The sequence below is a fragment of the Colossoma macropomum genome, unplaced genomic scaffold (assembly GCF_904425465.1).
Source record: "Colossoma macropomum unplaced genomic scaffold, Colossoma_macropomum, whole genome shotgun sequence".
Taxonomy (NCBI): Eukaryota; Metazoa; Chordata; class Actinopteri; order Characiformes; family Serrasalmidae; genus Colossoma; species Colossoma macropomum.
Genome location: NW_023494806.1, coordinates 26,894,418 through 26,922,396, shown reverse-complemented (window position 1 = coordinate 26,922,396; position 27,979 = coordinate 26,894,418). Strand labels below are relative to the sequence as shown.

At 39.4% G+C, this 27,979-nt stretch overlaps 1 protein-coding gene across 10 annotated transcripts; it reads left to right on the top strand.

The window, feature by feature from the left end:
- The first annotated feature begins 36 nt into the window (after positions 1-36).
- On the top strand, positions 37-27,957 carry atxn2 (ataxin 2). 10 transcript variants are annotated; one of them, XM_036598027.1, is made up of 25 exons: positions 37-753; positions 5,908-5,941; positions 6,073-6,132; positions 6,462-6,533; positions 6,714-6,864; positions 9,529-9,543; positions 10,973-11,097; positions 11,204-11,295; positions 11,519-11,698; positions 12,438-12,613; positions 14,672-14,884; positions 16,085-16,267; positions 17,059-17,238; positions 17,353-17,460; positions 18,422-18,492; positions 18,582-18,934; positions 20,196-20,262; positions 20,706-20,852; positions 21,630-21,647; positions 22,898-22,967; positions 23,191-23,384; positions 23,758-23,884; positions 25,767-26,149; positions 26,262-26,436; positions 27,272-27,957. In XM_036598027.1, exons 1-25 carry the CDS (start codon positions 638-640, stop codon positions 27,298-27,300), a joined length of 3,339 nt encoding a protein of 1,112 aa, XP_036453920.1. In that variant the 5' UTR covers positions 37-637; the 3' UTR covers positions 27,301-27,957. The 10 variants fall into 10 exon arrangements, with proteins under 10 accessions (XP_036453920.1, XP_036453918.1, XP_036453928.1 ...); XM_036598025.1 differs by having other exon boundaries at positions 22,898-22,973; XM_036598033.1 differs by having other exon boundaries at positions 48-242; positions 22,898-22,973.
- The last annotated feature ends 22 nt before the right edge of the window (positions 27,958-27,979 follow it).

The following is a 27,979-nucleotide window of genomic DNA, read 5'->3' as shown; positions in this document are numbered from 1 at the left end:
CACGTGGCCGCCTCAGCACTACCGCTCCGCTCCCGTGGTGATCTGTCAACTTCCTGTAAATAGTGCGCTGCGCCCCGTCCCACATCTCGCAAAACTGAGAAAAGACAGCGAAATTTCGCTACAATGTTCATGGCATGCAGCTTGGACGACAGATTTATGTTTATATTTCATGATTTTTTACAATGTCAAGGGGAACGCGAGAGCGAAATTTAAAATCGGAGAGATACCCGCCTGTGCTGCGTGTATGTATCCTTCCGCTACTTTGTGTGTCTTTTCAGCCTGTTTAGGTCTTTCACAGCAACGAAGATCCTGTGTTGAACTGATGATATAAACTGAAACGAAAAAAGGACGAATTTTTATTCTGACTTTTGTGGACATAGAGACTATATGGACAGCCTGTGTACTGTCTTTCAAACAAATTAAGTATTTTTGTTTTAAAGGGGCAAAGATAAGTAAGATAGCTGGTTTACCAACTAGCAATTGTGGCTAGCAGGCTAACGTTAGCTGTCACTCGTTAGCTTCTCTGTCAGACAGCGTCTGAACGCGCGTGTCGTCCTCTCTGTCGCTGACAGTGTGTACGAAACGTTTTCTAAACACCTAGAACACCCTGCTCAAAGCGGTCGTTTATGGGATAACCATGTCAATGAAGCAGGCCGGTGGAAATCGCAAACCCGGCGGGAGCAGCAGCGGGGCTGCCTCGGCCTCTGGCGCCGGAGGCTGCGGAGGAGCTGCGGGACGACAGAGTTTGGGCAGGTGGGTTCACAGCAGAGCGGCTCGGACAGGCTGCTTTTCCTACTGACGCTGTAAAATGACTGTGCAGTGTCGCTGTTTCGAATGTACAGAATGCTCACTGTAACGTTAAAGTGGTGAAATTGCATGGCTTTGCTGTCAGGGAGAGTGCTGCTGTTAGCTCGCCGAGTTAGGCCGAGCACGGGAGAGCGTTTTTTTCTTTTGGTTAGGCCAGGTTTACCGGGATGGGGATTCGCACGTCTGTCCACAAAAATGTGCTGCACCAACTGTGGCTGGACACACCAAATGGTCCAAATGGTCGTCGCCACCATTTCGTGGAACCAAACCAATGGAAAATGAGCGGATTTGCCCGTTCTAGCAGTAGCAGTGTTGTCGCTTTTCTTCAGCTGTGTCCTTTACCGGCCGGTTTGACTGCCTTTTAACACCAGGATGGACAGTAAAATGAGCACAGACTGTTTTTTAATCTTGTCAGACCGTTCAGTGTATACATTGTTTATTTGCATAGTGGTCCGCCTTGTAGCTAGCTTGACGGCCTTGAATTTTAAGTTAGATTAAACAGTGTCAAGTCAGCATAGTAACTGCGCGCTAATGCCTTTTCTTACAGAACAGGGCCAGACTAGTGGACTAACCTTGATGACAGTTGGGGTAGCTAGTTAATGGAAAATTGTCATTTTTACTGTCCCACAGCAAAGCCAAATGTTATAGATTTTAATGGATAAGTAGTTTCGTTATTTGTGTTTGCTGCTTCTTTTTGCTGATTTCCTTCATCAGAAATTTCATCTGGGATTATACACACGAGATATGTCAGTAAATAAATCTGGCCCACATCTTTAAACGTCATTTAGATCTGGGCGATTTGTTTAGATATTGTGAACCCAGCTAACAGCAGCAGGTTTAGTGTTGATATTACACTGATGTAGTAGCTGGCGAGCTAAAGACGTTTTATTTTATCTGGAACTATGTGAAGGATATTTTTACGTTTCCAGCTTTGCAGTTTTAAGTAGATTGTAGGGAGAAAGGCTGTGATATTGGACATGTTAAAGGGGAATTCCACCAATGTTTCAAAATTTCTGAATAATTCGGTCCTTGAGATGTAAGCAGTGCCATTCAGAGTGGTTTGACGTGAAATGGTTCATTATAAAGAAACTTACAGCCTCAGATTTTCTTCACAGTGGTGGTGATGGGAACCAGAGGTTACAATGTCTAGAACACAAATATAGCCATTTTATTTACTATCCAGAACCACCAGTGAATCTACATGTGTCTTCTGAGTATTTATATGGAATGGTAATGATGGTAAAATAGAGGAAAATCTGAAAAAGTAGGAATTCTTTGGGGACTATTTTGCCCTACAGCGCCCTGCATGTACCTCTCCGCTATGAATAAGTTAAAATAAAGTGATTAAAATACATTTTAAGCCAAAACTTTCATAGAGCCATGTATTCATAACTCATTTCATGTAATCACTTACTGTGAGGCAGCTTTCATGGGTGGACGTCTCGTTCCTATCACCGCCGCTGTTAACAATTCTGACTCGTTAAGTGTCTCTGGGACAGAAGAGTTTACACCAAACCACTTTGAATGACCTGGTTTACATCTTACCCGTTTAATTATGTTTAAATTTTTGAAAAATCTGTGGAATTCTCCTTTAAGACTGTGTGACGCTTTGGCGTAGTATCGTTCAGTAACGTAGCAACGGGCGCACGTGCACGAGAGAGCCGCACGTGAGAAGCGTGCAGCACCATCAGGCCTCATGGTTAAAGGGGGGCAACGTTATAAAAGCTTTTTCATTGGCATTTTGTCTGGAAAGATGACTGAAACGTTTCGCGCTGTTCTAAAGATCGGCGATGCCACGGATTACGAGGCTCGGCTTCTGCTCGCTAAAATGTAACGTTAGTGTAGCCTTGGTTTTGGTAAATAGTATCGTTACGGTTTACGTAAATCGGAGTATTTAATCGATTTAGCGAGAACGGAGCCCTGGCACAACAGCCTGTACCATCACCACCACCTCTATTACTACTGCTGCCGATGCCTCCTTCACCATTGACTCAAAGGGGCTTCTCATGCGTGCAGCTGCGCTTGCGCACAGTGCACCCAGTAGCTTATGCCTGTGATGTATCCTGAATGGGGAAACTGTACAGTCTCAAATAAAAGATGGTTCTTCAAGGGTTCTTTAGTGAAGACATTGTTTTTATATAGAACCATGAACACTCAAAGAACCATTTGCATGCTTAAGTGGTTCTTTGGATTAATGGAGAATGTGTTGTATATGGTTCTACATAGCACTTAAAAAGGGTTCTGCTATTGTTACAAGCTTGACATCACAATTGCAGAACCCTTTTTGGGGCTGTATAGAACCATTTTCAAAAACGTTCTATATAGAGCCATATACAACACATTCTCCATCAGTCTGAAGAACCATGGGATTTTACCATGCAAAGAACCATGTAAGCATGTAAATGGTTCTGTGAGTATTCATGGTTCTATGCAGAATCATTGTCTTGATTAAAGAACCGTTAAGAACCGTCTTTTTTATGAGCGTAGGTATTGTCGATTTTGATGATTTGCGTTGGACCACAAGACTTTTCAGGTTTATTCAGGTTTAGTAAACTCTACGTTTCACGTTTGTGTTAAGTCCTCTGGTGTTCTCTTCTAAGCAGCTACAGTATTTGCAGTTGTCTTTAATTTAAATTAGAAGACGTCTTGTTTGTGATGCAAGTCAGGCATGTTTATTTTAGAAATGTCATTTATTTTTTCAAAACCGTTTTAGGAATCTGATTGTTTTCAGAAGAATCAAGAGTCAGCTACATAATTCAAAGGCTTTTATAAAAACTGCATAATGTCATTATGCAGTCAGTGTTGAATGTGTTTTTAAAGTTTGGTTTCAGTCAAATTGTAGTATTAACACTTGTCTAGGTGTTGATGCCAGAAGAAATATCAGAGTAAATGAGGCTACTTTAAGAAGACCATTTTAGTAGTTTATCATTTGTCAAGTTTAGCACCATCAGCAACGTTGCTGATGGTGATAAACTTGATAAATAATCCTTATTAATCCTTTGTTGAAGCCTGATGTACAAATATCTGATATTTTCTTCACCCACCTACAATGGAAATATTAAAGGGACTTTCACCATTTTTTCTAAATTCTTGCCTTATGAAATCATTAAGATATAAACAGAGTAATTCAGAGTGGTTTGATGTGAATTGACTGATGTGAGTCAGAATTGTTCACATCAGTGGTGATAGGAACCAGACATCTGAGGCATTTAATGCCTTTAAAAGGTACCTAAGAGTAAGGCTGAGTTCAGACTACAGGCAAATCGGATTTGTTGTGAATGATTCAAAAGACACTTTGAAATCCAGTTTGAGCAGTCTGAGCGTCTGTAAAAATCCGATTGGAATTCGGACCACCTCCAATTGTGATTTGCATCCAATTTGCAAAAATCTAATTTCATGTGTTTTTTGTTGTCCAGACAAAATCAATCTGAATACAACCTGGATAGGCCAAAAATCATATTTGGGCTGGTACTCTGATCAGTGCCTCAGTTATTACATGAAAAATGCTGTCTGATGTCCGAGACATTGGCTGTGTTTACATGCAAAGATTTTTGTCAATCCGACTGAATACGTTCCGATTATTGATCAAGACTGAAGTGTTTATATGCACCTCTATTCAACGATCTGATGGGAACTCTCAGTTTACGTGCTCACTACAAGTAATGCCATCCCAAATTATGTGCATGCATAGATTACCACTTATGGTGGACGTTACCATCACAACAAGGATCATGTCCAGTCAGAGGGACGCGAGAAGCGGCATGTTATCTGAGTTTTCAGCTGGCGTGCTTGTGTTTTTAATAGTTTTAAAATTATGGTAGATTCAGGAACACATACTTCACATGTTCTTATTAGAGAAGGCGAGAGAGGAAGGCATCATGTTCTGAGACGTATAATCTGGACGCCACCGCTGTCTTTTAAAGTTCAAAACATAAACTTCGTCTCCTCTGCAGACCAGTACTGCTCCCGCCATGTTGAATGTTATATACTTTCGCTATGATGCGAACGCACCTGTGCAGAACATGCTTAAACTTTCCGGTTGGGAACGTAATCAGACACGGGCGTTTACATGGTGTTATAACCATGTTTCAGGCAATTTGATACTAAGCCATGTCTTTTGAAGCCTGTTTACACCTTGCATTAACATGTGCTTCATGTCTGGATCGAATCTGGATGAACTTTGGCTGGATTCCACTTACACTTTTCACTAAAATGCGTAGTTTGATTTTATATCCCATGTAAAAAGCACATTAGCATGTACATCATTTCCATTTTACTCTTGTTTATGGCTTTCCCCATTATGATACAAGCCGACAAGTTTGGCCCAGATTGCAAGAAGCACTTAGTTTGCGCAAAACTCCAGCTTCGCGTATCATCCATCTTTCATTTCCTTGTTTATCCTCTCATTTGTTAATCAGCACTCTGCAAACTTATTTCCGCACAAGTAATTGTACACGGATAATAAAAACTGTTTTACACTTGTGGTAAATTTAGTCAAGTTCCATCTCTGACCACCTCCTAATGTGGTTTTAGTGATCTGATCGTAATCCGATCACGATGCGTCCTGGGGGTGTTTACACCTGGCTTTTCGTGCACTTGGGTGAAACTAAAAATGCATGTTGATGCAAGACGTAAACGGGTCCTGATTTTATTTTATTTTTATTTTTTTTTTATTTTAGTGATACTCTTGTAGATAAGGACAGTTCTATAAGTGTAGTGGGATAACATTTTATTATTATTATTTTTTTTTAAAAGCATGATTACGCAAATTCATTTTTCACTCTAGTGTGTCTACAGTGTGCAAGCTGTCCACTTTCATCATTTGTCGAGCTGTGTTAATAATAGATGTCAAGACAGCTTTTAAACTATTACTGAGATGTTTGGATTGAGAATGTTTGTCTTGTGCTACTCCAGCTTCCACTTTTGTGGGTGTAAATTAATAGAGCTAGAAGATGAACTGTAACATGGCTAGGATTTAGGCCCACGTCGCAGTGTAGGAAGCTGACACTGGAATTTACTTTAAAAACTGAAATTCATTCTGTCATACCCATTTTATGATAATAGTCGTTATGGTTGAGCTTTCGCTTTTATTTTCTACAGGGGACGCAACAGTGCCAAAGTACCCTCCGCTACAGTAAGTCTCAGATGTTTTTTTTCTTGCTGGCCATTATCTGATCACAGGATAGGCAGTCGATTCAAACAAAATATACTTTGTTCATGTTTGCCTTGGCTAGAACAATAACTGTTCTGTCCTCTGTCTTTCAGGTGCCCTTCAGTGGAGTTTATGCAAACATGAGGATGGTTCACGTCCTGACTTCGGTAGTGGTACGTTCAGACTTCTGTTTTAATAGTTTGCTTTTCCCAGATGTTCTCTGAGTAATTTTTGCCTTGCACTGGTAGGTTTTTATTCAACTTAAATTACTGTTACCATAGACAGAAACTTCAGTAGATATCTGTAGCCTACTGTTTGTTAGTGAGAAGTTGTCTTCTTTTGTAATGTTTTGATATTTGTGATATAATGTAAAAATTTCAGTCAAAATAATCAGTGTGTTTTTGCAGTCATATATATAGATGTTATTTTTCCTGACTATCTGCATGATTTTAATCCATTTTGATAGATACAAATATCAAGTTTTGTCTGACCTATTGTACAGGGCACCAAATGCGAACTTAAAGTTAAAAATGGAGTGATCTACGACGGTGTCTTCAAAACATACGGACCAGAGGTACAAAAATGAACTAAATCAATGAATTAAAATGCGTAATGTCTAAATGCAGTCTTGAAATATTAGCACATTTCCATGTTAATGATTACATACCTTTTATTATTGTTATAATTGCTTATAGTATGACAATGTGGACTAACCTTTAACAAGGGATGAAAATCTGTTTACCTGTCTCCACAGTGTGATCTTGTCCTGGATGCGGCTCACAGAAAGAGTCCTGAGCCCAGCATGGGTCCTCGCCGTGAAGACATAGTAGAGAGCATCATATTCAAGTCCTCAGATGTTGTGGTTGTGCATTTTAAAGATGTGGACCTCAACTATGCCAAGAGAGGTAGGACTGTTTTCATGTTACTTTAGCTAATTATTGTGCTGATTGTAATGATTGTTTTCCTGACAGTGAATTTTGCCTTCAAATTTTTGGGTCTATGCTCACAAGTCACTGAGGGAAAGCATGCTTTGTTTAGTTTAAACCTAAAGATTAAACCTAAACCAAGACTAATCAATGTTTTCGACAATAGTTCACCACTGACATTAGTGTACTAGGCTCAATTCATGTCCATTAAGCTGGCCCTCAATTTGCTGACCTCAACATCCTAAGCTGGATGTATGAAACACAACTTATTAAAAGAATATTAGCACACAAATAACATCAGTCTTTCTTTGAATTTCTTGTCTTTTTATCAAACAGACGCACACACTAGATCATAGGTATACATTCTGGACCTTGAATCCAGTTCCCGGTCCTGGATTTTGTAAGCACTGGTAGGTATGACACTAAGTGTCAAATCAGCTACCTCTGTTAAATATGCATGATTGTAGAATACAGGACCAGAAGCTGGATTCAGAAGTCTAAATTTAAAGATCTCTGTACTAGACATTTATGCAAAAAGAGAGTATCACACATAATTGCTTCTTGGCTGTGAATATACAGCCAAACTCATGTGCATAAATATAGGGTTTGGGAAAAAAAGGATGTCATTCTGTCTTACAGTGAAAGCTGGTGAAGCATTTTACTACAAAATGGCAAGCTGCCCTGAAATTGTAAATTGAGATCCTTGAAGTTCTGGTTATCATGAAGACACTTAAGTTATAAAGGCACTCACGCATTTACCAGTATTCAATAAACAGCTCCACCATCTTTGGGCATACATGCCCCTTCACATTTTCTCCGTCTCTGAGCTCTTTCATTGGCTGTTGCCTGAATCACACATTCAGTTATGTCGCTGACCCTCTTGCACTATGCACAGTTGACATTAAATATAGATATATATATATAGATATATATAGATTCGCTTCTGATTGTGATAATTTGTTAAGAAGGCTAAATCAGGGTTAAAATCAGGCTAAAAATAGTACATTGTCCACCCGGCTTTAGTGTTCTACATACTTTGGGTGTGGTTTTGTTGCTTTCTGCTAGAGTGAGCAAAATAATACTCTAATAATACTAATAATCCACTGTGCCATGACGCACTCAATTTTTCACAAGGGGTACAGCATCATTGCTACATATAGGTTTAGTTCCATGTGATGGTAGATATATTGCCATCACATACAACTGGTTAGGTAAGATCTGAAATACAGCTCTGAAGGTAAACTAGCACCAACAGCAATAAAAAGATGAGGCCACAAGGCCATCTCAGCATTAAACCACATTAGAGAAAAAAAATGTTTACTGCTTTTCAAGTCCCTTGATAAAGACAACCCCAAAGTTGGAATTAGAACCCATTCATTATTTAAAATCACCTCATCTTCAGAGCTGCCAAAGAACAAAGAAAACATAATACACTCTACATTCACCGTATTTTAATGGCGCCCAAAGACAACTGAATTGTCTTTTCATTGCAAAAAAAAAACTGATTAAAAATGTTAAATGTTTTAAGAGTGCAGTGATAAGTCATAATGCTCAGATAATGTGAGTTTTGTAGTTTGCACTTGGTTGACCCCAAAACAAAACAACAAAATGACTTCTCAACCTTGACTTCATAAAAAGGTCGGTACTGTCAAGACAGTTTTTCTACAAAATAGACTCTGGACCAATACAGAGGACTGTCTACAGTTCCAGAAAACACTCTGTTCATTGAAAATGCTTGTTTGCAAAGTTAGCCTGTTTTAAGGCTAGAAAGGCTTACATAGTAATAAGTTGAATCAGAGCCTCATTTTCTGTGTTTCACTTATGTCGTATCACTTATTTCTGTCACTTGTTAATTCTCACTTTGTGTTACTTGAGCACCTGTTCATTCTTATTGCAGTAACTATGCAAAATAACATTTAAACAGTGGGTTTAATCCCATCAAGCTGGGGGCTTTTAGCTAGTATAAAACAAACCATAGAATAACCCTCAGGTTATAGAATCCCTGCTTGCATTTCCCTGTAGGTAAATATTCATCTTCATTTATATTTATCTTTTCTCGAGTGTGAGCAGTGAGCAAAATGACAAAAAAAGATGTTATGTGGAGATGTTGATGGTTGGTTGTAAATTCCCAAAGTAAAAATAACACTTCTGACTTAAGGCAGCTGTGTAGATATTTAAGCTAATTAAGAGTAAAGTTAAATTGCTTTTGAACAGCTGAATGTATTGTGTATGGAACTTTTGAAAGCACTGCGTAAATTGAATAGCTACTCCCGTCTTAGCAATTCATGCTGAGGTGTTTTATCCAGTGCAAATCAGTGCAATGCCAGTGGGTCTCTCTACGTTCTTTGTGATAAATAAATAATAAATATTTCAAGACCGTCCAAAAATCCAAAAAGCAACCTCATTGCTTGTCATGGGCTGATTAATGGGGTCTGCTTCTTTCTTGATGTTGAAAAAGATGTGGGCCTGTTTCAAAACGAGCACAATTTTTCAAGATGACATTTTCAGTGCTTTGCAAGTTGTATTCTGGCTATATATGTGTATGCCATGAATGTTGTGAAACTCTGCTTTCTAATCTGATCATTGACTTTCTCCAGCTGACCCTTTCTTTACTCTGTCTCTCTCCTCTTTCAATGGGTGTAGTCTCATCAGAACAAGGTAATAGAACATACATTTTATGTTTTGGAATGTTACAGATCATATTGAGCAAAGTTCAGTGGACACTGCTGCCCTCTGTGGATTGACTTAAGTGCCAGAGCTGTTCTGCAAGCTAATTGGAACCATGTATAGTCATGATTCAGTTCTATAGTTCGACCTTCAGGCCTATCATCTAAAACTACTAGAACAGCAAGATTCCAGGATAATAGACTAATATGAAGAAGGATTGAGTTTGCAAGATATTGGAGCAAATTTCTAGACAACAAATAGGCCTTGGATTAAATTGCCCAAGGACAACATGGCAAGCCTTGGCATGGCAAGCCTTGGCATTACCTAATTTCTTCATATATTTTCAAAAAGCCTTGTAATGTTGTGTATGTCTTCCAAGACTCCACAGTTCCCTTCCTTAGTTGTAATTTTGCGGTGTTCTTTGAGTGCCAAGTCGAACGTGTATGCTCACTTAATGGTGCAGATTGTACCCCCTCTGCCAATAAATTAAAATGGAAAATGTAACTGAAGCACAAACAAGTCAAAACTCTACTCAAAACAATCAAACACAGTCGATCACAAAACAAACCATCAAATTTAGGCCTGTGGAATGTGTTTTAAATGAATAAATGTCTAGATTGTGGTTTCCTCTTGCCTGTTGTTTCCCATTGTAATGAAATGTAACTATGGTGGCCTTATAATTTTTGCCCTAAGTACACTACCATTTATACTTTGAATTGCTATTATTTAACTGCATGATTTTCAGCCTTCATACCTTTTAACATATTCAAGTGTATTGTTCTGCTACGCTATTGCATTGCTTTTGCCGCCTTTTCTCAATTGTGTGTGTGTGTGTGTGTGTGTGTGTGTGTGTGTGTGTGTGTGTGTGTGTGTATATGTGTGGGTTTTTTTTTGCGTTAACTTGGGGTCATATGATCCCAGGGCATGTTCTCAGGAACTGCAAACTGTTTGATCAGAAGATGCCACTGAATAAGACCTATCTAGGCATTTTCTTTTGCACGAGGTTATTCGTTATCCTTGCTTATTGAGTTTGTTGCTCTGTCAGAAACTAAACTGACAAAAGCATCATCTGGTTCTATATGTTACATGAAGAGAGCTGAGGTAACCTAATTAACATTTCCTTGGAAAAGTCATTTTTTAAGGCACAACAAGACTAATGTAACATTCCATTATAACTACTTATTTAAATTTTTAAAAAGAGGCAGATAATATGATTGTTGTGTGCTGCTGAGGACATGACCCTGAAAACCTGCCTGTGCTTCAGTAGAAAGACTGCAAAGCTGCTATCATATCCATAACCACCTTTTTTTTTCATTTGCTTTCTATTCGTATTAACTTGTTAATGCAGTCACTGTTACTCTCTCTTTCTTTTGGTATGTCAATGCATTTGTTTTTTTTTTATTTTGTGTATGTGCTTCAGATAACTTCACAGACACTGCAGTAAGTGCTCGTCTAAATGGAGAACACAAAGAAAAGGATCTTGAGCCCTGGGATGGTGGAGATCAGCATGTCTCAGGCAGCCTGGAGTCTCTTGACAATGATTTGGTAAAGCCTAGCATAGACATATGAAATGTTTTTTGTCGCTGAAGCTTGTTTATAGTACTTGCAGTGAAACTGGTTAATGTTTTGACATTTGCTACTCTCTTGTCAGTCGAATGGTTGGGATCCTGACGACATGTTTAAATACAATGAGGAAACATATGGCGTGAAGTCTACTTATGACAGTAGCCTTTCCTCATACACGTGAGTACCCCCCTTTTTTTCTAGGTTTCCTACTGATTATTTGAAATATGTGAATCTGCACAGGACTGCCATATTAGAATCATTTTATACATTTACCTAGGACCAATTTTATTGAAAACATTCAATCATTCGAACAGTAGTGTATGTTCTTGTTCCCACATTTTTTTTTATTTATTTATATTTTTTTTTATTTATTTATTACATATGCTCCCCAATATCTCAGGGTGCCGTTGGAGCGAGACAATTCAGAGGAGTTCCTAAAGCGAGAAGCTCGTGCAGCCCAGCTGGCTGAGGAGATCGAGGCTAGTGCTGCCTACAAGGCCCGCGTGGCCCTGGAGAATGATGACCGTTCAGAGGAGGAGAAATACACAGCTGTAGTGAGAGATTCACACACCCTCAACAGGTGAAGCATCAAGTTACATGCCAAACTGCCAGCTACACACACACATGGTCTCCTTTTTCACACGTCAGTATATGGTAGTTGCAGTATGAGTGTAAGTAGGCCATCGAGTAATATAACATAAGGAATTCACAGACATTGAGCTTGTTCGTTTGTTTTGGTACGACGCAGAAGTGTAATCATTAGGTGATATTACATACCTGACTTAACGTTTTGTAAGTGCATTTGGACAGAGCCCCGGTTATATGCTTCTCGACAAGTGAAAGGAACATGTAGTGTTTGGTAAAATTCTACAACAGTGAATGATCAATAGAGCAAGACTCCTGAAGTAATAGTATTACAGAACCTGATTTCGAAACACTTCAAGATTAGATCAAGGTTAAAGTTTCAGATCCCTTGGTTTTGCTTGATTGTACGTTCCATTCTAAAAAAGAGTTCCAGTTTTGGAATCTGATATCTACATTCAAAGCTGCTGCAAAATACCTCATACACTTATGACCACATATATCAGCTGAAATTTGTATTAATGTTGCAAGTAAGTCCACATGGATGTCATTACAATATTGTGTTGTTCAGTAATCTTTGGTCATTAGTCTGTTACTGGTTGGTTTTTGCATCACTTTTTGTTGTGCCTAACTCTATCTGCTTTGTGTCATGCTGTACAACACCCCATAGCTGGGGTAACATCTGTGATGCACAGCCTGTTGACTTATTGCTTTGTTTTTAACTATGTCTTCAACAGGGAGAACAAATACATTCCCCCAGGTCAGAGAAACAGAGAGGCAGGAATGTCATGGGGAACAGGGCGGCAGAATTCTCCCAGACTGGTGCAGTGTAGCCCTGGACCACCCACACCTAGAGCTGGACCTCATGACTACAACACATTATCTGGTGTGGATCAACGTGTTGTCAATGGAGGTAATTGTTAATACATCTGTTATGATGGGTTGTTAATTTACATGCCTGATTGATACATTTGACATGTCATATAAATATGCAGGTTCTTAGGAATAACTTTTAAAGGATTTTAAAATGGAAAAAAATGATAGATTGTCAACTTGAAGTAACTTTTGTGCCCTATTCTGTAAGACTGTATTTGAGGTTGAATTCCAACAACTGAATAACTTTTAGATTTTTTTTTTTGTTTTTTTTTCCTAATATACAAGCTGCCTTCCCTTGATACTTTTGGGAAGGGGAGTGTAGCAGAGACCTTCACAATTCCCCTCTGCTTAGATAAGCATTGGAACGCTTTCTTTGGACCTCCATTAACTTCTCCTCAGGCTTTTGCTTGGGGGCTCATGTTCCATTCTTTGCCATAAACCTATTAGCATGTATCTGTTTATACCTTAGTGGTTCAAGTATTGGCCCAGATTTATTGTGGAAAAATTAGTCTCATCTATTCACAGACCATTGCTGCCTATTTTTCAAAGATTTGTCTGGCTTTGGCAGATTAATCTTTGTACTTGTTTTCACTATGTGCCTCCTGTTCTTATTCCTGTGCATTCCTGACTTCAAGTTTAACAAATACCTTTCTCTATTCTCATGTCATTTGTCTTGTGGCTCAGCTGTCAGTTAAATGTATTCAGGTCTTTCTCTTTCTGTCTGTTCTATATCCATTGTGATCTAGCCTCAAGTCCTGCTTCACCTCTTTAGTCAGCTTTTTGTGTTTTACGCTGCAATATAACTTTTAGAGTGATTATTATTTCGAAAAGACAAAGCCTAATTCCACATTCCAGAGGACATTTGGCCTTTTTGCAGCAGTTTCTTGAGATGTTTTCCTTAGGTTCGTGGCTTTTTTCACTCTTAATTTTAGTACGAAAATAGATAGTTAGCTAAGGCTTCGTCCAAGTGTCCAGATATTTTTAAAAATGTTCCCCTACACAAACAGCATTTTTGAAAATCTCTACATATACACAAGAATGCAAAAATGAATAAAAAATGCCCACATTACCATGTCAGTTGATTAGGGGAATAAAAAATTTCATGTCATACACCTCAAGAAGAACATTTGTGAGCATGTGTGCAGCGCAAAATATAGAACACCATAAAGCTAAAGCAGAGACATTCTAACAGAGTGACATTATTGTTTTATGAACACTGTAAACTTTGACTTGCAGACCATCAAACCTCCATAACACGATATTTCACACAGGTTCAAAATTTGAATTTTTGCTTGAAAATAATAATAATAAGCGAAAGAAAACCTACCACTATACCTATACATTACCAGCCTCTGAAACATCCACACAGTTCTGATCAGACAGAGAAGTTGAGTTTTTCTAGTTTTCACCCTATTTGAATTATAGTTAGGCTTTATTGTTGACTTTCTTTTAAACCTGTTTTTTTGGTTAATGATCATCAAGTCATAGATCTTTAGAGTCATTGAAGTATTTTTAATATTTGCAGACACCCCATTTACTCAACGCAGAGTTCTACATGGTGAATAAATAAACAGCAACAAACATATGCAAGTTAATGATGTGATATCAGAATTTTCAAAAAGCTGCGTTTTGCCCCTCCACATAAAGACACTGATAGCAGGGAGCGTTTTCTAAAAGTTCAGTTTCCAGTGAATAAAAATGCTGTTTTCATGTGAACATGTTGGACAGAGGAAAATACGTTTTCAAAAATATCCAAACACATGTGGATGGGACCTAACTAAATGGGTTGTGTTCATCTGATAAGTTTGTGCTACAAGTATGAAAGGCTTGACTTCTTCTTCCTGTCTGTCTAGCAAGTAAAAGGGGCCTGTTGCAAACTAGTTTACTGAAGTCGCAAGTTCTTGCTGCTAAAACCGGATATGTGGAACAGAACAACATAATTCTCTTATTGCCCAGGCCTGTCTCGTCCTCTTCCTCTCCTGTGTGACTCCCTTTCTTTGATCTACCCTCTTTGCTCTGACCACTGTCTATATCTGTCATTTCTGTTGTTGTGTTCCTTTTCTCTCATTTTTGTTTTACATTCAATCCCCATCAGGTGCCCATCCTTGGCCCTCTCGCTGTCCATCTCCCTCCTCTCGCCCTCCCTCCCGATACCAGTCAGGCCCCACCTCCCTACCACCCCGGGCAGCCACTCCCACCCGACCACCCTCCAGACCCCCATCTAGGCCCTCGCGGCCCCCTTCTCATCCCTCTGCCCATGGCTCTACAGCACCCCATTCCACTGTGCCCAAACGTCTATCCTCGGAAGGTACCAGAAAAAGTTGGAGTGGGCAGCCATGTTTTGGCTTTGGCATGGGATGCACTGCTCAGTTTCACCTTTTGTGGAGAAAATTGACACTAACTAACGAGTGTGGATTTTGTGTGTATGTGTGCTCATAACATCTCACTCTGCCTCTTCTGTGTTCTGAACTTTTATCATACGTTGTTGTTCTCTTTCCTTCATTATGCACATTTCAAGCGGAATTGTGGCATCTTTCCTTCATTCTTTGGGTGTGATTTCTGTGATGTTTTTAATCTGCTTTTTAGAAATTAACCTGGAATCTCAAGTGGTTTCACTTCATTTTCCTTCATGGCTTCGATCTTGCAGTAGCCCAATAGTGAGCCATTTTTCTGACCATCACATGGCTGTCACATGTCTTAATGAACTACAAAAGCAGCTCAGTTGAAGATGATTTTTTTTCATTTGTGCAGTCTTTATTTTTTTTTTAATAAGTCATAACAGTGGATGGGACTCTTGGGGTTGTTAATGAAGCTGGTTACAGGTTGTAACAGAATTAGATGGTGCGGAGCAGCAAGTATATAGTTCACAGACTTTTCTTGACGTATAAGTTTCTGCTTTTCTCCTGATTGTATTGTGTAAGAGCTTGGTTTAGCAGCTTGCACATTGCTGATGCTTCTTTATTCAATTACAGTCCGTGCCACACTGTATCCTCAATCCTCAAAGCTCAAATCTTGTGAATTTCAGATTTTTTTTCCCTAAATAGGGAAACCTTCCAGGTTTTTTGACCTTCTTTAGATTAAGCAGAGCAATTCATTTTGGTGATGCAATGCTTGCATATATTTTTTCACGTTATTTGTGAGTTACTACTGACATGACTGGCTGACTTCTTCTGTATGGTTATGGTTTGCATATATCTTGTGAACTTGTGCCATGATCCTTTCTGGTTCCCGGCATCTTTTGGAGTGTACATTATATCACAGCATTTGTATCCTCAACAAATGAAGAGAGCTTATATTCAAGAATATTAAGGGGTTAGCACTAATTTATTTGCTGCTGGGTATAACGTTGGACTATTGTTCATAGTGTCGGTGTATTAAGTGCCTGTTGAACACCACAACTGTTTTTCATTGACACATGGTTGCACATTGGTGAAAGTCCGTCTTCATTAAAGCCCCCAAACTCTCTCTCTCGATAAGAAAAAAAATGCTTTATTCCCCTTTCTCACAGGTCCTCCAAGGATGTCTCCAAAGTCACAGCGGACCCCTAGGACACACAGAGTGGCCTCCTGCCGAGGCGGTGGACCTCCTGGAGGGGACTTCATGTCCCAGGGTGCATCTGGGGAGGTTTCCACTCCTCCTCCTGCCCGTAGCAGTCCCTCTGGGGGCACCTGGTCTTCAGTGGTCAGTGGAGGTGAGCTATGTTATTTGCAGTAACACATGACTTTACTATTCTGTTGCATTTTTTTTTCAGCAGTTCTGTAAAGCAGATGTTAATAAATATGAATTAAAATATTTTTTGAATATTTTAAAATAGTGTTTTAAAATAACACAAGCTTTATTGCTGTTTAGCTCTCCATCTGGTGTACCACCAACCACCTGTATACATTTTGCCTGACAGTGCTGAACATTTCACTGATAATACATTGTTAATCTCTTTATGCAATGTGACATTTTCTTAATGCTGTTATTTTTAAACAAACAACAAACCTCATATCGACAGTTTGAGGTGCTACTAACTTGCTAAATCAAGTTTTTGAGATTTTTGCAAGTTTGGGATTTTTGCAAGGTTCTGTGGAAGTCTTAAAAGAATTATAAATTTACTAGTAAAAGTAATTAGGTAGCATAGTGGTTAATGTTACAGCCTTATATGCAGCAGTGTTCAAATCATTGCTCAGGCAGTGATACTAATGTTTTAGGTCTCCTTGAGAAAACATCATAAATTATGTTTCCTCTAAAACAGGATTAGACTGTCTCTCTTGACTAGAGTGGTTGCATTAGGCCAATAAATTATGTTAAGTATAATTCCCATTCAGGTTGCCTTTTTTCTCTTGGGCTTCTGCCCCCAAAAAGGCCTGTAAAAGGGCCTGGATTGTGTGCTGTTATAACTGTTATTCTGACCTCTTTTTTATGCTTGTCACTAATGTCAAGGTTATCGGAGGAAAGACGGTAAAAGATTTTTACTGTGGCCGTCTCTCCCCTTAGCACACAGACCACGTTCTCCTAGACAGAACAGTATGGGAGGAGCACCTCCTGGCCCCTCTTCCTTGTCTTCCCCACAGGCTGGCACAGTGCCAGTTGATTCTGTGACCACACCTGCTTCGGCAACGTCACCAACTACAGCAAGCCCTGCACCTAACCTGGCTGCAACACCTTTAGCAGAAGGTAAGAACGTCTCTTAACGATTCTTGAGGATTTTGTTTTCTAGGAGTCATGGGTGCCAGCATGACATCTAACTCACCTTTTTGTTTTTTTGGTTTTTTTTTTGCATAAATGCAGCAAAAGAGTCCAGAATACAAGAAACAAGGCAGAATTCGCCCTCTGCCAACAAGGAGAATGTGAAGCCTATGGAATCGTCTTCAGGCATCAGTAGGCCAGCTAGTAAAGGTGTGTTATTTATTTATTTAGCTGAAGCTCTATAGTGAAAACTTTGTCCATCTGTCTAGCTGTTTCGGTTTGTCTTTTCTGCCTTTCTCTCTGTCTATCACAAATTTAATGTCTCTGCTAAAATGCAGTGGGCAACAGGGACCGTAAGCCATAAAATGTTTTACAGATTCATGATTTTAATCCAGTATGGATCTGCCATATTTGTCTTTTTTTCTGTCGTCTGCCAAGTAACGATTCCGGAGCAAATTACCTTCTATAATTCATTGAACTTGGAGCTCACTCTGTGATAATAGACCTGTTTGAATCAACATCACCGTAATATAATAACAAAACCAGTAATAGAAAACAACAGCTCCATTTTCCAACCTGAAGACAAAGCTAACAGCTAAAATGGAGCTTGATTCGACCCAACTCCTTAATCCTCAAGTTCATGACAAGACTGTTGAAATCCACATTTGATGTAAAGTCTCCTTTGTCATTCAGTGTCAGTTTTTTTTTTTCTTTTCTTTTTTGATGCCATATTTGTCATTTAGTTGCACAACATGTTATTGTTTGGTAGTGTGGCACCTGATCTGGGATGTTTGCAGTAATTTGGTGAAATTACAACAATGGTTTATCCCACATGAATGAGCTAGTTGGATTACGCACAAATTACATGACTGGACCTCCTCTGGTAAAACTAATTTTACTTGAGTTGTGATTTAATTAGCCTAGTAGGGGTGCTGTATCACAGTTTTTACATTTTGTCTCGTCTCTTGAACCATGAGTCATACATTTGAAGTTTCGTTTTTCCTCACATTCCTTTAAAGTGAAAGGTGGTTGTTAGAAGCTAGAATGTAACAAAAATTGATATTTTGGTCAAATAAACAGCAAATTTGATACTATAAGTGCCCAAAATTAACTTGAAGAATAATTGTTATGGAGTGGATGTTTTCTAATGATCTTGATTTCCTCTTTGTAGGACCTCCCAGCATGGCTCCTGACCACAGAAAACAGATAGATAATTTAAAAAAATTTAGTGTAGATTTTAGGGTGAGTCTTTTTTTTCCTTCTTTATTATGTTGGCATTTTGTTCATTATCAAGAAAAGTTCATATTTCAACCGTACAATCTCTTTCTCAGTTGCAGTCCAGCTCAAATCCAGACCCAGTTTTTGAGACTATGGTGACCAAGTCTGCCCGGGAACCTGGGGACAAACCAAAGGAGCAACCCACTGAAAAGAGCACAACAGACTCAACAGGACCCAAAGTTTGCTCAGAATCTTCTGGCACTGATGAAGTGTCACTCACCCCTGCTGGGAGCAAGCCTAGCACCCCGTCTCCATCTCCCTCTTCTTCAGCTCTTGGCACTGTGTCTGAGCAAAAACGAGGGCCTGACGTAACATCTCAGGGTGTCCAGACTTCATCGCCTGCTGTCAGTGCTACTGCAAAATCAGACAAAGAGGACAAAGATGAAAAGAAAGACCCTGTACCAGAGTAAGTAATGAGTTATGGAAGTTCCTACATGGGTATTGGTAGAAAATGACCAGAGTTTGAATTTATTTGTCGGGGCCCTCTGAGTAGCTTTTTCAGCTAATGTGCTGTTTGTGTAGTGCAGGGACAAACTCAGTAGTTTTCAGTGATGCTGCTATCTGTCTGTGAACATTAGAGTACCTTTTGTTGTTGTCTTGATTGGGTGGGATTGCTTGCTCTGTCTTGTGTTGATGTGAATGATCTCCAGTCTGGCCAGAGTATCTGGTATGCATTCTAAGAAAAATATGCATAAATTTTATGCTCCTTTTTTTAAAAATTAATTTTAAGTAAGATTCTCCACAAGGGGATGCTGTTAGCACTCAAATAGTTTTGAATATGTGTCATAGAAAGAGGGGAAACCCACAACAGCAGGGTCTGACATGCATGTTTTCTGTCAGTTTCACTTTCATTTTTTGAATGTGTGAAATAATAAAAGCCCTGAAACACACCCTGTGTTCTTACACAGTGTTTTTGATGGTTTAGTACAACAGTAACACATTTTTACTGATAATGAGACCTGTTTACTTGGTCAGAGGAATAGTATTTCAGCTAGGCTCTAGAAAAAAGCCAAACAAATGTACTAATGGGGTTACCGGTAAATTCATTCAGCCAGCTAACTAACTCTCGAGCCTTTTCCGACTTTCAGGCATTGGTTGCCATGATATAGACAGAACCGCAACAGGATTTGTAAAAAGAACAGTTTTTGCTAAAAGATCAAATGTGTATATATGATGCAAAGGGGAAAAGAACAAATTACACAAAATGTTTAGTATATTTAGAAATGTAATAATCTTCCCCCAAAATCTTCTGATTCTGTTTGTGATCACTGCGTGGTGGATTTCATAGGGCTCTGTTTTTCTCAAAAAGCTAACTTGTTAAAAGTCTAATTGTCCTCAAGTGTTCACAGTCATGAGCCTCCTCAGTTGGTGGTTGTGGCTGTAATTGTGTTTTGTATTTTTTAAATACGTTTGTTGGAATAAGTGTAGGAGTAGAGTAGATCGGAATGGATATAGTAGTAGTACGGAGTCGCTAGGACTAGAATTGGGAACGCTTGGCTTAGCACCTGTGCAGCTTACACATAAATGTGAACCTTCAAACTAGGGTGCTTTCCTGCCCTGGTATGCAGTGCTTTGATGAACAAGGTTTTGTTTAGGACATTTGACTGTTTGTGGAGACAGATAATAAATCTGGAATCACATGTTGTGTTTTTTTGTCTTGTACACAGGAGTGTTAGAAAATCGACCCTCAATCCTAATGCCAAGGAGTTCAACCCCAGAGCTTTTTGCACCCCAGTGAGTATATAAATGATAAAGTAATGGAAACATGCAGCTGCACTAATAATTCAAGATTTATCATTGTAGTTTGTCTTGAAGCTAAACACCATCACAGGGATTTGCATATATGTTTAGTGACATGCTGAGAGTCTACGTCCGGGATGTCAAACTGAGTTCTTTCTGGGCCACAGCTCTTAAGATATTAGTGTTTTCCCTCTTTTTATACTCTGAGTAGCCTTGAAAAAATCCAGTTTGACACCTATGGTCTACAGGAAAATGTGTCCTTTGAAAACCGTCCATTTCTGTTGAGCATAATGCGATTGCATTTTATTAAAGTATTGATTTTTTTTTTTTTTTCTGAAATAGTCCCTCACGAAATAAAAACAAAAAATCATTCATGAAGGAAAGAAAACCAAAGCATCATTTAATTCAACATATTTTTTCCTCTGGTTCTTAACCAGCCCAAACCAGCTACAACTCCCACTCTGCCACGGCCACAAGGTCAGCCTAGTCCTTCCATCGTCGTGCAGCAGTCCCCTGCCGTGTACGGCCAGGCCATGTGCTTTCCGCAGATGTACCCACTGGCCTCAGTCAGTCCTGGAGTGCAGGTGAGCAGTTCCCATGATTTCACCTTAACAGACTCATGATACTTTGTGTCCATCTTTACATTTCTTTTTGTGTACTAATCCTCTCAGTTTCTATTAACACGTTATATTTCTCTCAAGCTGTTACTCAATTTTTTTCTTTGAATGTCATACTTCATGCTTTCATTTGTTTCTAGCTCACTGTTTGCTGTGTGTAACTCAACCATTTGTTCTCAGTTGCTTACTATCGTTATCATTTGTGACCATTCTTGAACATTCCATGTGTCTTTCATGCCTCCTGAAATCACACTTACTAATTTATTGCGTAGCTGAAATGAACTGCATGTACTTCTGGTGCATGACAAAGATTACATGGCAGAGGTACTTTATATGAGTGAGGGTGAGATTAGTGCTAGCCTTAGACCTGACAACCATGTATACAGCACTAAAATTGCATGTGTCATAGGGTGCTTTGTCACTAGACCACTTTTATTTGCTTTTTACCTTACCTCTGGTAAGTTGATGACCTGGGTGACATATTTGGCTCGGTACTGGTGTTTCTCAGAGCCATTTGTTACTCCTCTGATGTTGTGCAACAGTTGATGGGGTTGAATGCTTTTTCTTTGATGAGTAAGTTTGTTAAACCAGGGCATTCATCCTTTTTATTAGGTTACTTGTCAAGGGCTAGCCTAGTGATGCAACTATAGTTTTGGGTAGTTTAGCATTAGACAAGCCAACGTACAGTGATCAAACTAAAGACTGGTTCTTTTTTCTTTTCCTTCTTTCCTCTCTCTCCATTAGAAAAGCATTATCTGGAAGGTTTGTGCAATTCTAAACTTTCTTCTTTTTTCCTTGATTATGTAAGAGTTATTTGCCTGCATAAGTGCCCAGCAAATGTTGGTTTGTCCATTTCTTACTGTAGTTTATTTAGTTTAAACACTTTTAATATTATTTTTCTTTTTTTTTATATATTTCTTTCCTTGATATGTCAAATAAATAAATAACTAATATTTGTATCGATCCTTTAGTCTAGCTCATCATCCAAGATTTATAATGTATAAATGGGCACTTCCTTTGTTATTTTTAGTTACAAATGAAATTGCTCTTCTCTTTTCACATTTTTTTTTCTTCAGATTTTCCAATTGGACTTAAAACTATTTTGAGGGGTGTGAACATTTGAAATGTTTAAACAGTTGACTGAAAAAGTTAGAAACTGAAAATGGACTGTCTCTTTCAACTGGAGGCTCTGTTAACAATACATGTTCATTTCAAATTGTATTGAGCATGACATGAAAACTGAATTGGTTTAACATATTAGCCCTCCAGTCCAAACATCCAAACAATCCAAACCTGACCCAGGAGAAGTTTAACTACAACCTGACTACAACATTAGTTTCACTGTGTACTTGTATATAGCTGAAATGACAACAAAGCCGGACTTGACATTCTAAGACTATGAAAGACTAGAAAAGACTATGAAGGTGCTCACAAAATGGAAGGCTATGACTGTGGAGGAGCTCACAAAAATCAAAGACAGCTTTACCTACCAGCTGTTGCAGCCCTCAGCTCTGCATATTTGGTCTTTCTTTTTCTTACAGTGTTGAATTTGGGGTCATCTTAACATGTTCCCAATAACTACAGGACTTTTAAAGTAGAATATTAAAGATTTCATGTTTTACAGAGCTTTTCAAGTGTATGTTTAATCTGACACCACAGCTGAATAATAAAGAACACAGCTGGCTGTTTTTTTTTTTAGATTTCTTTCGTTAATAGTATTGTTGAACCACATGGATGGCAAATTATAACGTTTGGACTGTGTTTGAGACGAGTTTCACCACCTAATTGATCGTTAAGACAAAATACTGTCTGGAAAAAAGCATAAAACTGGACAGCATTCACATGCTGACAGTATTCTTCTAGAGAACACAGCTGCATTGAAAGACTGAAGATGGAAGGATTTGACTGTAATCTTTAATTGAATTGAATCCATCACACAGCCCTGTAGGTACTGTACAAAGGGGGGGAGCTCGAATTCAGAGCTGTTTTAACTTGTGTTCCTCATCCCTCAGCATCCCTCAGCAGTGTACCATGTTCCGGTTCCTCATATGACTGTGAGCCAGTCCAAGCCCTACAGACCAGGTAAAGGTGAGAGTGCTGCAGCTGTTTTTAAGCATAGTGCTTTTACAGAGATGCTTGCATATCTGTGTGCAAAAGAATGATTAATATATATGTGCTTTGTTCTCAAATTGACAATGCTGAAAAATAGAGAAATACATCTGTATATGTGCAAATACAGGTTCAGATGGCTTCTTTTTAAATAGGTGCCATAAAAAAATCAACTTTTTGTAATATCCTCTCCCAGTACCCAACATGCCACAGCAAAGACCTGACCAGCACCATCCACCAGGCACGTCTACTATGATACACCCTGCCACGGCTGCCGGACCCCCCATTGTGGCTCCAAGCCCAGCCTACTCTACTCAGTACTTCACCTGTAGCCCCCAGCAATTCACCAGCCAGCCCCTGGTGCAACAGATGCCCCACTACCAGTCCCAGGTATGAACACACAGAAGTGGAATACAGCCTAGTAATTGCATGACCTGGTGAAAAAATTCAAATGTACATGATTTTCCATTGATATCAAATGTAGTTGATAACCCAACACACGTTCGGTGTCTGAAGTTTCTTTCATTGGAGAAATGAGGCTAACCTAAATTTCACAAAAGAGTGAAAGCTTGATTTGTATGTAGTTTCGTTTTTAGGCTTAGAGTGGCAGAGTTAATTGGATCAGATTTATCCAACAGCCTGGCTAGAAATAAGTCACTTTTATTCATGCTTCACAATTGTATGGCAGATTTTTAAAAAAAACTTCGTAATTTTGTATAGGTTATGATTGAAGTCTACATTAGTCTGTGTTTTTTCTGTCCAGGCCCAGCATGTGTTTAGTCCAGTGATGCAGGGCAGTGCAAGGATGATCACCCCACCCACCCACGGCCAGCCCAGCCTGGTCTCCTCCTCCACCACCCAGTATGGTGAGCAGACGCACACTATGTATGGTAAGAATCCCAACCCCACCTCTGTCCCCACAACAGCTAATGACCAATCCTGCCCATATCTCCGTCACATGAACCTTCTCCTGTTCAGGGTTAAAGATGCCCAGTTATTCAGATAAAGCACCACTGTTGTGTATCTCTTGTCTCAGATTACTGTAAAAAGGTTGCTTCTACCAAAACTCCTTCTCCTTGTCTTTGTGTAGTAAGTATAACTGGTACATAGCCTGGCCTTTAATTTAAATTGGTTTGCTGGTTTGCTTAAAATTTGAATATTTGCTGTATGCTCAGATTAAGATATTAACACTACTGCTCAAATTGAATGCCAGAGAAGGCTGACAACCCACAGCCTCCTCTGCAAATTATAAGCAAATCATAATCAGGTACATAGCATCATATTACAAACCAGGTAGCTGTAATTATCACTTCCGTGTGAATTGGTGTCATTAGACTGTCCCTGCTTACAATTCAGGGAAAGCTGACATGGATGTAAACTTGGATATTTGTTAGAAAATGGTTTACACATTGCTTTTTGAACAACTCTTGCACTCTCCATGAACACAGTAGCTATATAGGATCAATAACATGTCCATGTAAATCAAAAGCAATGTTTAAAACTACACAGAGCAACATAGTTTATTCTGTACTTAGCTTGGCGCTAACCTTGCAAATCCCTTAGGGGTGCTAACGGAATTTAGTCATAGTGGAAATTGTCATATTAGAGCCATGAATAATGACTTATTGTAGTCTGTTGTGGCCTTTTTCCACCGGGCAGTGTGGTATGGTACACGACAATTACAAATCTGTGATCACACATTTTGTCATCACTTCCACTGCATGTAAACCATACTGTTCCAGAGTACCCATGCCTTCTTGATGGGGTACCAAGTGTGCTAAGCCGCAATGTAAAGGTAGAGGTAGAATGGGGCAAACTATTAATTGGTCATATGCAGTAGTCTCACAGCATTACTGGAGCCATTAAACAAATAAATAATTAAATAAAAAAAAACTAGCCAGAATCTACACTTAAAACCAAATGCAGGGTAAATGGTAAATCAGAGATTGAGGCTTCTCCTTTGTTGCTACTAGGCTGGATATATTAAATTCTGTTTTGTGTTGAATAACATATATAGAAAGATGTTTAGTGTATGGAGAGCTTTATTTGCTTTGTAATTGGTGTTCTTAAATACCCACTTGGTTTAATAAAGTGTTGGGACTGCAGTTAAATTTGTATAAGAAAAATAAAAACCTATGTGAACTTAATATTTTGCTTTTATTAGACGCAAAGCACCTAATGAACCTGGACTGTAACGTGCTCATTCATTCACACTCAGGTTTAGCAGGCGGGACATTCTCCACAAAGGGGTGCCATTAGCACTCATACAAGTGATACATCATACAGTCACACTGTCCTTTTTATTAAAAACTGAATCCTTTGCGATTAATCAGTGTATCCATAAAATAATCTACAGATGAACTGATTAACAGCAGCAGCCCTAGTTTCTATGTTAAACATTGCTATGAAATGACATGCACATCTGCCACATGCTTAATTCAAGTTAATTTTCTGTAGTTTTAGCTTTTTATTAGCCTCACAATTCAGACTTTTGACTGTGGCTATTTGCTGTGAATTTTCCTCAACAACCACCACTGCCTGCACGTAAGGTCTAGATTGTTGATATGAAGCAGTGAAGCCCCTACACTGCCATATGTACCCTATTTATAATGAGCGTGTGAGAATCCTGGAAAAATTCAAACAAATTCCAGTGTGCATCAGCTGCAGGTTTTCTGAACAAAATTTACCAAGTATTTAATTAACCAGCCCATAGATTTGATACCCTAGATTTGATACCCTCACATTAACTCATGCTTTTCTTTTGCTTTTCAGTTTCTGCCCCCATCCCCCAACAGTACGCACACCCCAGTGCCACTCTTCATCCTCACCCCCAACACCCTCAGCCTTCAGCCACACCCACAGGACAGGCCCAGCAGGGGACCCAGCATGGGGGCAGCCATCCCGCTCCCAGCCCAGTTCAGCATCCTCAGCACCAGGCGGCAGCAGCAGCTGCTGCAGCCCAGGCCCTTCACCTGGGGAACCCTCCCCAGCAGCAGATGTACTCTGCCCTGGCTCCCACCCCGCCCTCCATGACCCCCGGCCCCAATCCCCAGTCCCCACAGGCCACCTTCCCCTCAGCCCAGCAGGCTGTTTATATCCACCCTTCACAGGTCCAGCATGGATACAACCCAAACCCTATGGCTCATGTGCAACAGGTAAGTTCAACTGCTTTTGCTGATTTTGTTGTGGGTGTATGTGTGGGGGTGTGTGTCCCGTTCTTAATTCTTATTTCTTTAATTTCACTGTTGGAATCTTTTTTTCTTAAAGGCGCACATGCAGTCAGGAATGGTGCCTACCCACCATGGCACTCCCTCCCACCCTCCTGTGATGCTGATGGCCACTCAGCCACCTGCTGGACCCCAGCCCCCAATGGCCCAGGGCACCCTCAATCCTATCCCTGTCTCCTCAACCACGCACTTCTCCTATATGGCACACCCTCCAGGTATGGCTTCAGTGTTCTCATTATGTACCCAGCTGAATAGTTAAACAGTGGTCCTAGCTAGGAGAGAGGAGCTAGCTAGCCTTCAAACTAGCTAGCAGGATAGCATGATAGCATGATGGCTAGCATGATAATAACTTGGGGGTCTGATTTTAAGAAGATCAAACCAATGTCACAAGTGTAGATGATAAGGATTAAAATCTGAAGTTGGGAAACCAGCGTTGAAGGGACAGAAATGTGAAATTAAACCTGTTCTGTGGTGTTTAGATCTGTACCCTGATCGGCTAACTTAATGTTAGCTTAGCAAACACAGTCAAACAGCGCCACACGCTACAGTACAGCACTGATAATGACTAAATAGTGCTTTGCTGAAAGTGTAGATGATAAAAAGAAAGCCACAATCAAAACTGTGGTGTTCGGGGACTGTAGTGTTTTGTCTAAGCTAATGAGAGATTAGTTAGCAGGTCAAATGTGCCTCAGGCCATAGCTTTGTTCCAGATAACTGATGGTAAAATGACACCTGTTTTGAGAATATCTGAGAGCGCAAAGTTGAGTGACTGGTGTTAGAGTGAAAGCTGAAATCAACGTGTTCTGTGGTGAATGTAGCTCTTAGGTGTTGCTGAGCCACTGTCATGCTTTTTTACCTGACACTGACACTGATTTTTCCCCTCAGTAAGCCCCTCCAGTATATCAAAGGATTGAGTGTGTTTAATTGGCTGTTCATACATAGTTCTGAAGTACTGTCATCATTTTTAAATACCACGGTATACGTTATTAAAAATTTGTGTGGTTCATGCATTTTTAATATGTGATTATTTTTTCTTATTATTTTGTTTAGTACAACCTCACCATCAGCAGCAGCTGTAGAGGACAAGGACTGGCCAGCGAGAGCCGACTCCAGTGACACTTGTTCCTCCCAACCTTCTTGGCCCTCCCCATGACCTACTGGCTGACCAATCCGTTTCCTTCTCCTTCTCTAAATACCCAATGAAATGGCCACTAAAACTTCAATCATGCTGCACTTCTGCTACTCTCCACCAGTAATTAATGCTAACAAGCAAAGTTGCGGTGAACAGATGTGGTTTTTTTTAACAAGAGTTTTAACAAGAGAGGGACTGTTTTCATGTTATAACAGCAACGCTATGAGTGAGAAACTGAAAGTCAAGAAACTGGAACTTGCATTTTGTCTGCACCTTCTAAGTTAACAAAAATTCTTCCAATCTATTGACAGTATTAACATTACTGTTAAAAGCTGCTGCTATTGCTGCGTTCAAGAACTTGGGGTAAAGGAAAGCAAAACAAAAAATATTCTAACCAAACTAAACAAAACGGAAACTTCCAGTGATGAAAACATTTCACAAAAAAAAAAAAACAGATTAATTATTTATTAATCTAATCGGAAGATGAGCCCCATCACACTTGACCGTTACAAAACTGTTAAGTTAAAAGAACTTTTACTTTGTAGATAATATAAATGAATAAAAAAAATTTAAAAACATTAAAAAAAGTTTTAAAAACTGTAAATGTCTTCGTGTTTTACTCTCTT

What these genes read in the sequence shown, in the direction of transcription:
- atxn2 (XM_036598025.1), top strand. Translation starts at nt 638, where the DNA reads ATGTCAATGAAGCAGGCCGGTGGAAATCGCAAACCCGGCGGGAGCAGC. An exon ending in CCAAAGTACCCTCCGCTACA is followed by an intron (nt 5,942 to 6,072) that starts GTAAGTCTCAGA and finishes TCTGTCTTTCAG; the next exon opens with GTGCCCTTCAGTGGAGTTTA. An exon ending in CAGTAGGCCAGCTAGTAAAG is followed by an intron (nt 17,461 to 18,421) that starts GTGTGTTATTTA and finishes TCCTCTTTGTAG; the next exon opens with GACCTCCCAGCATGGCTCCT.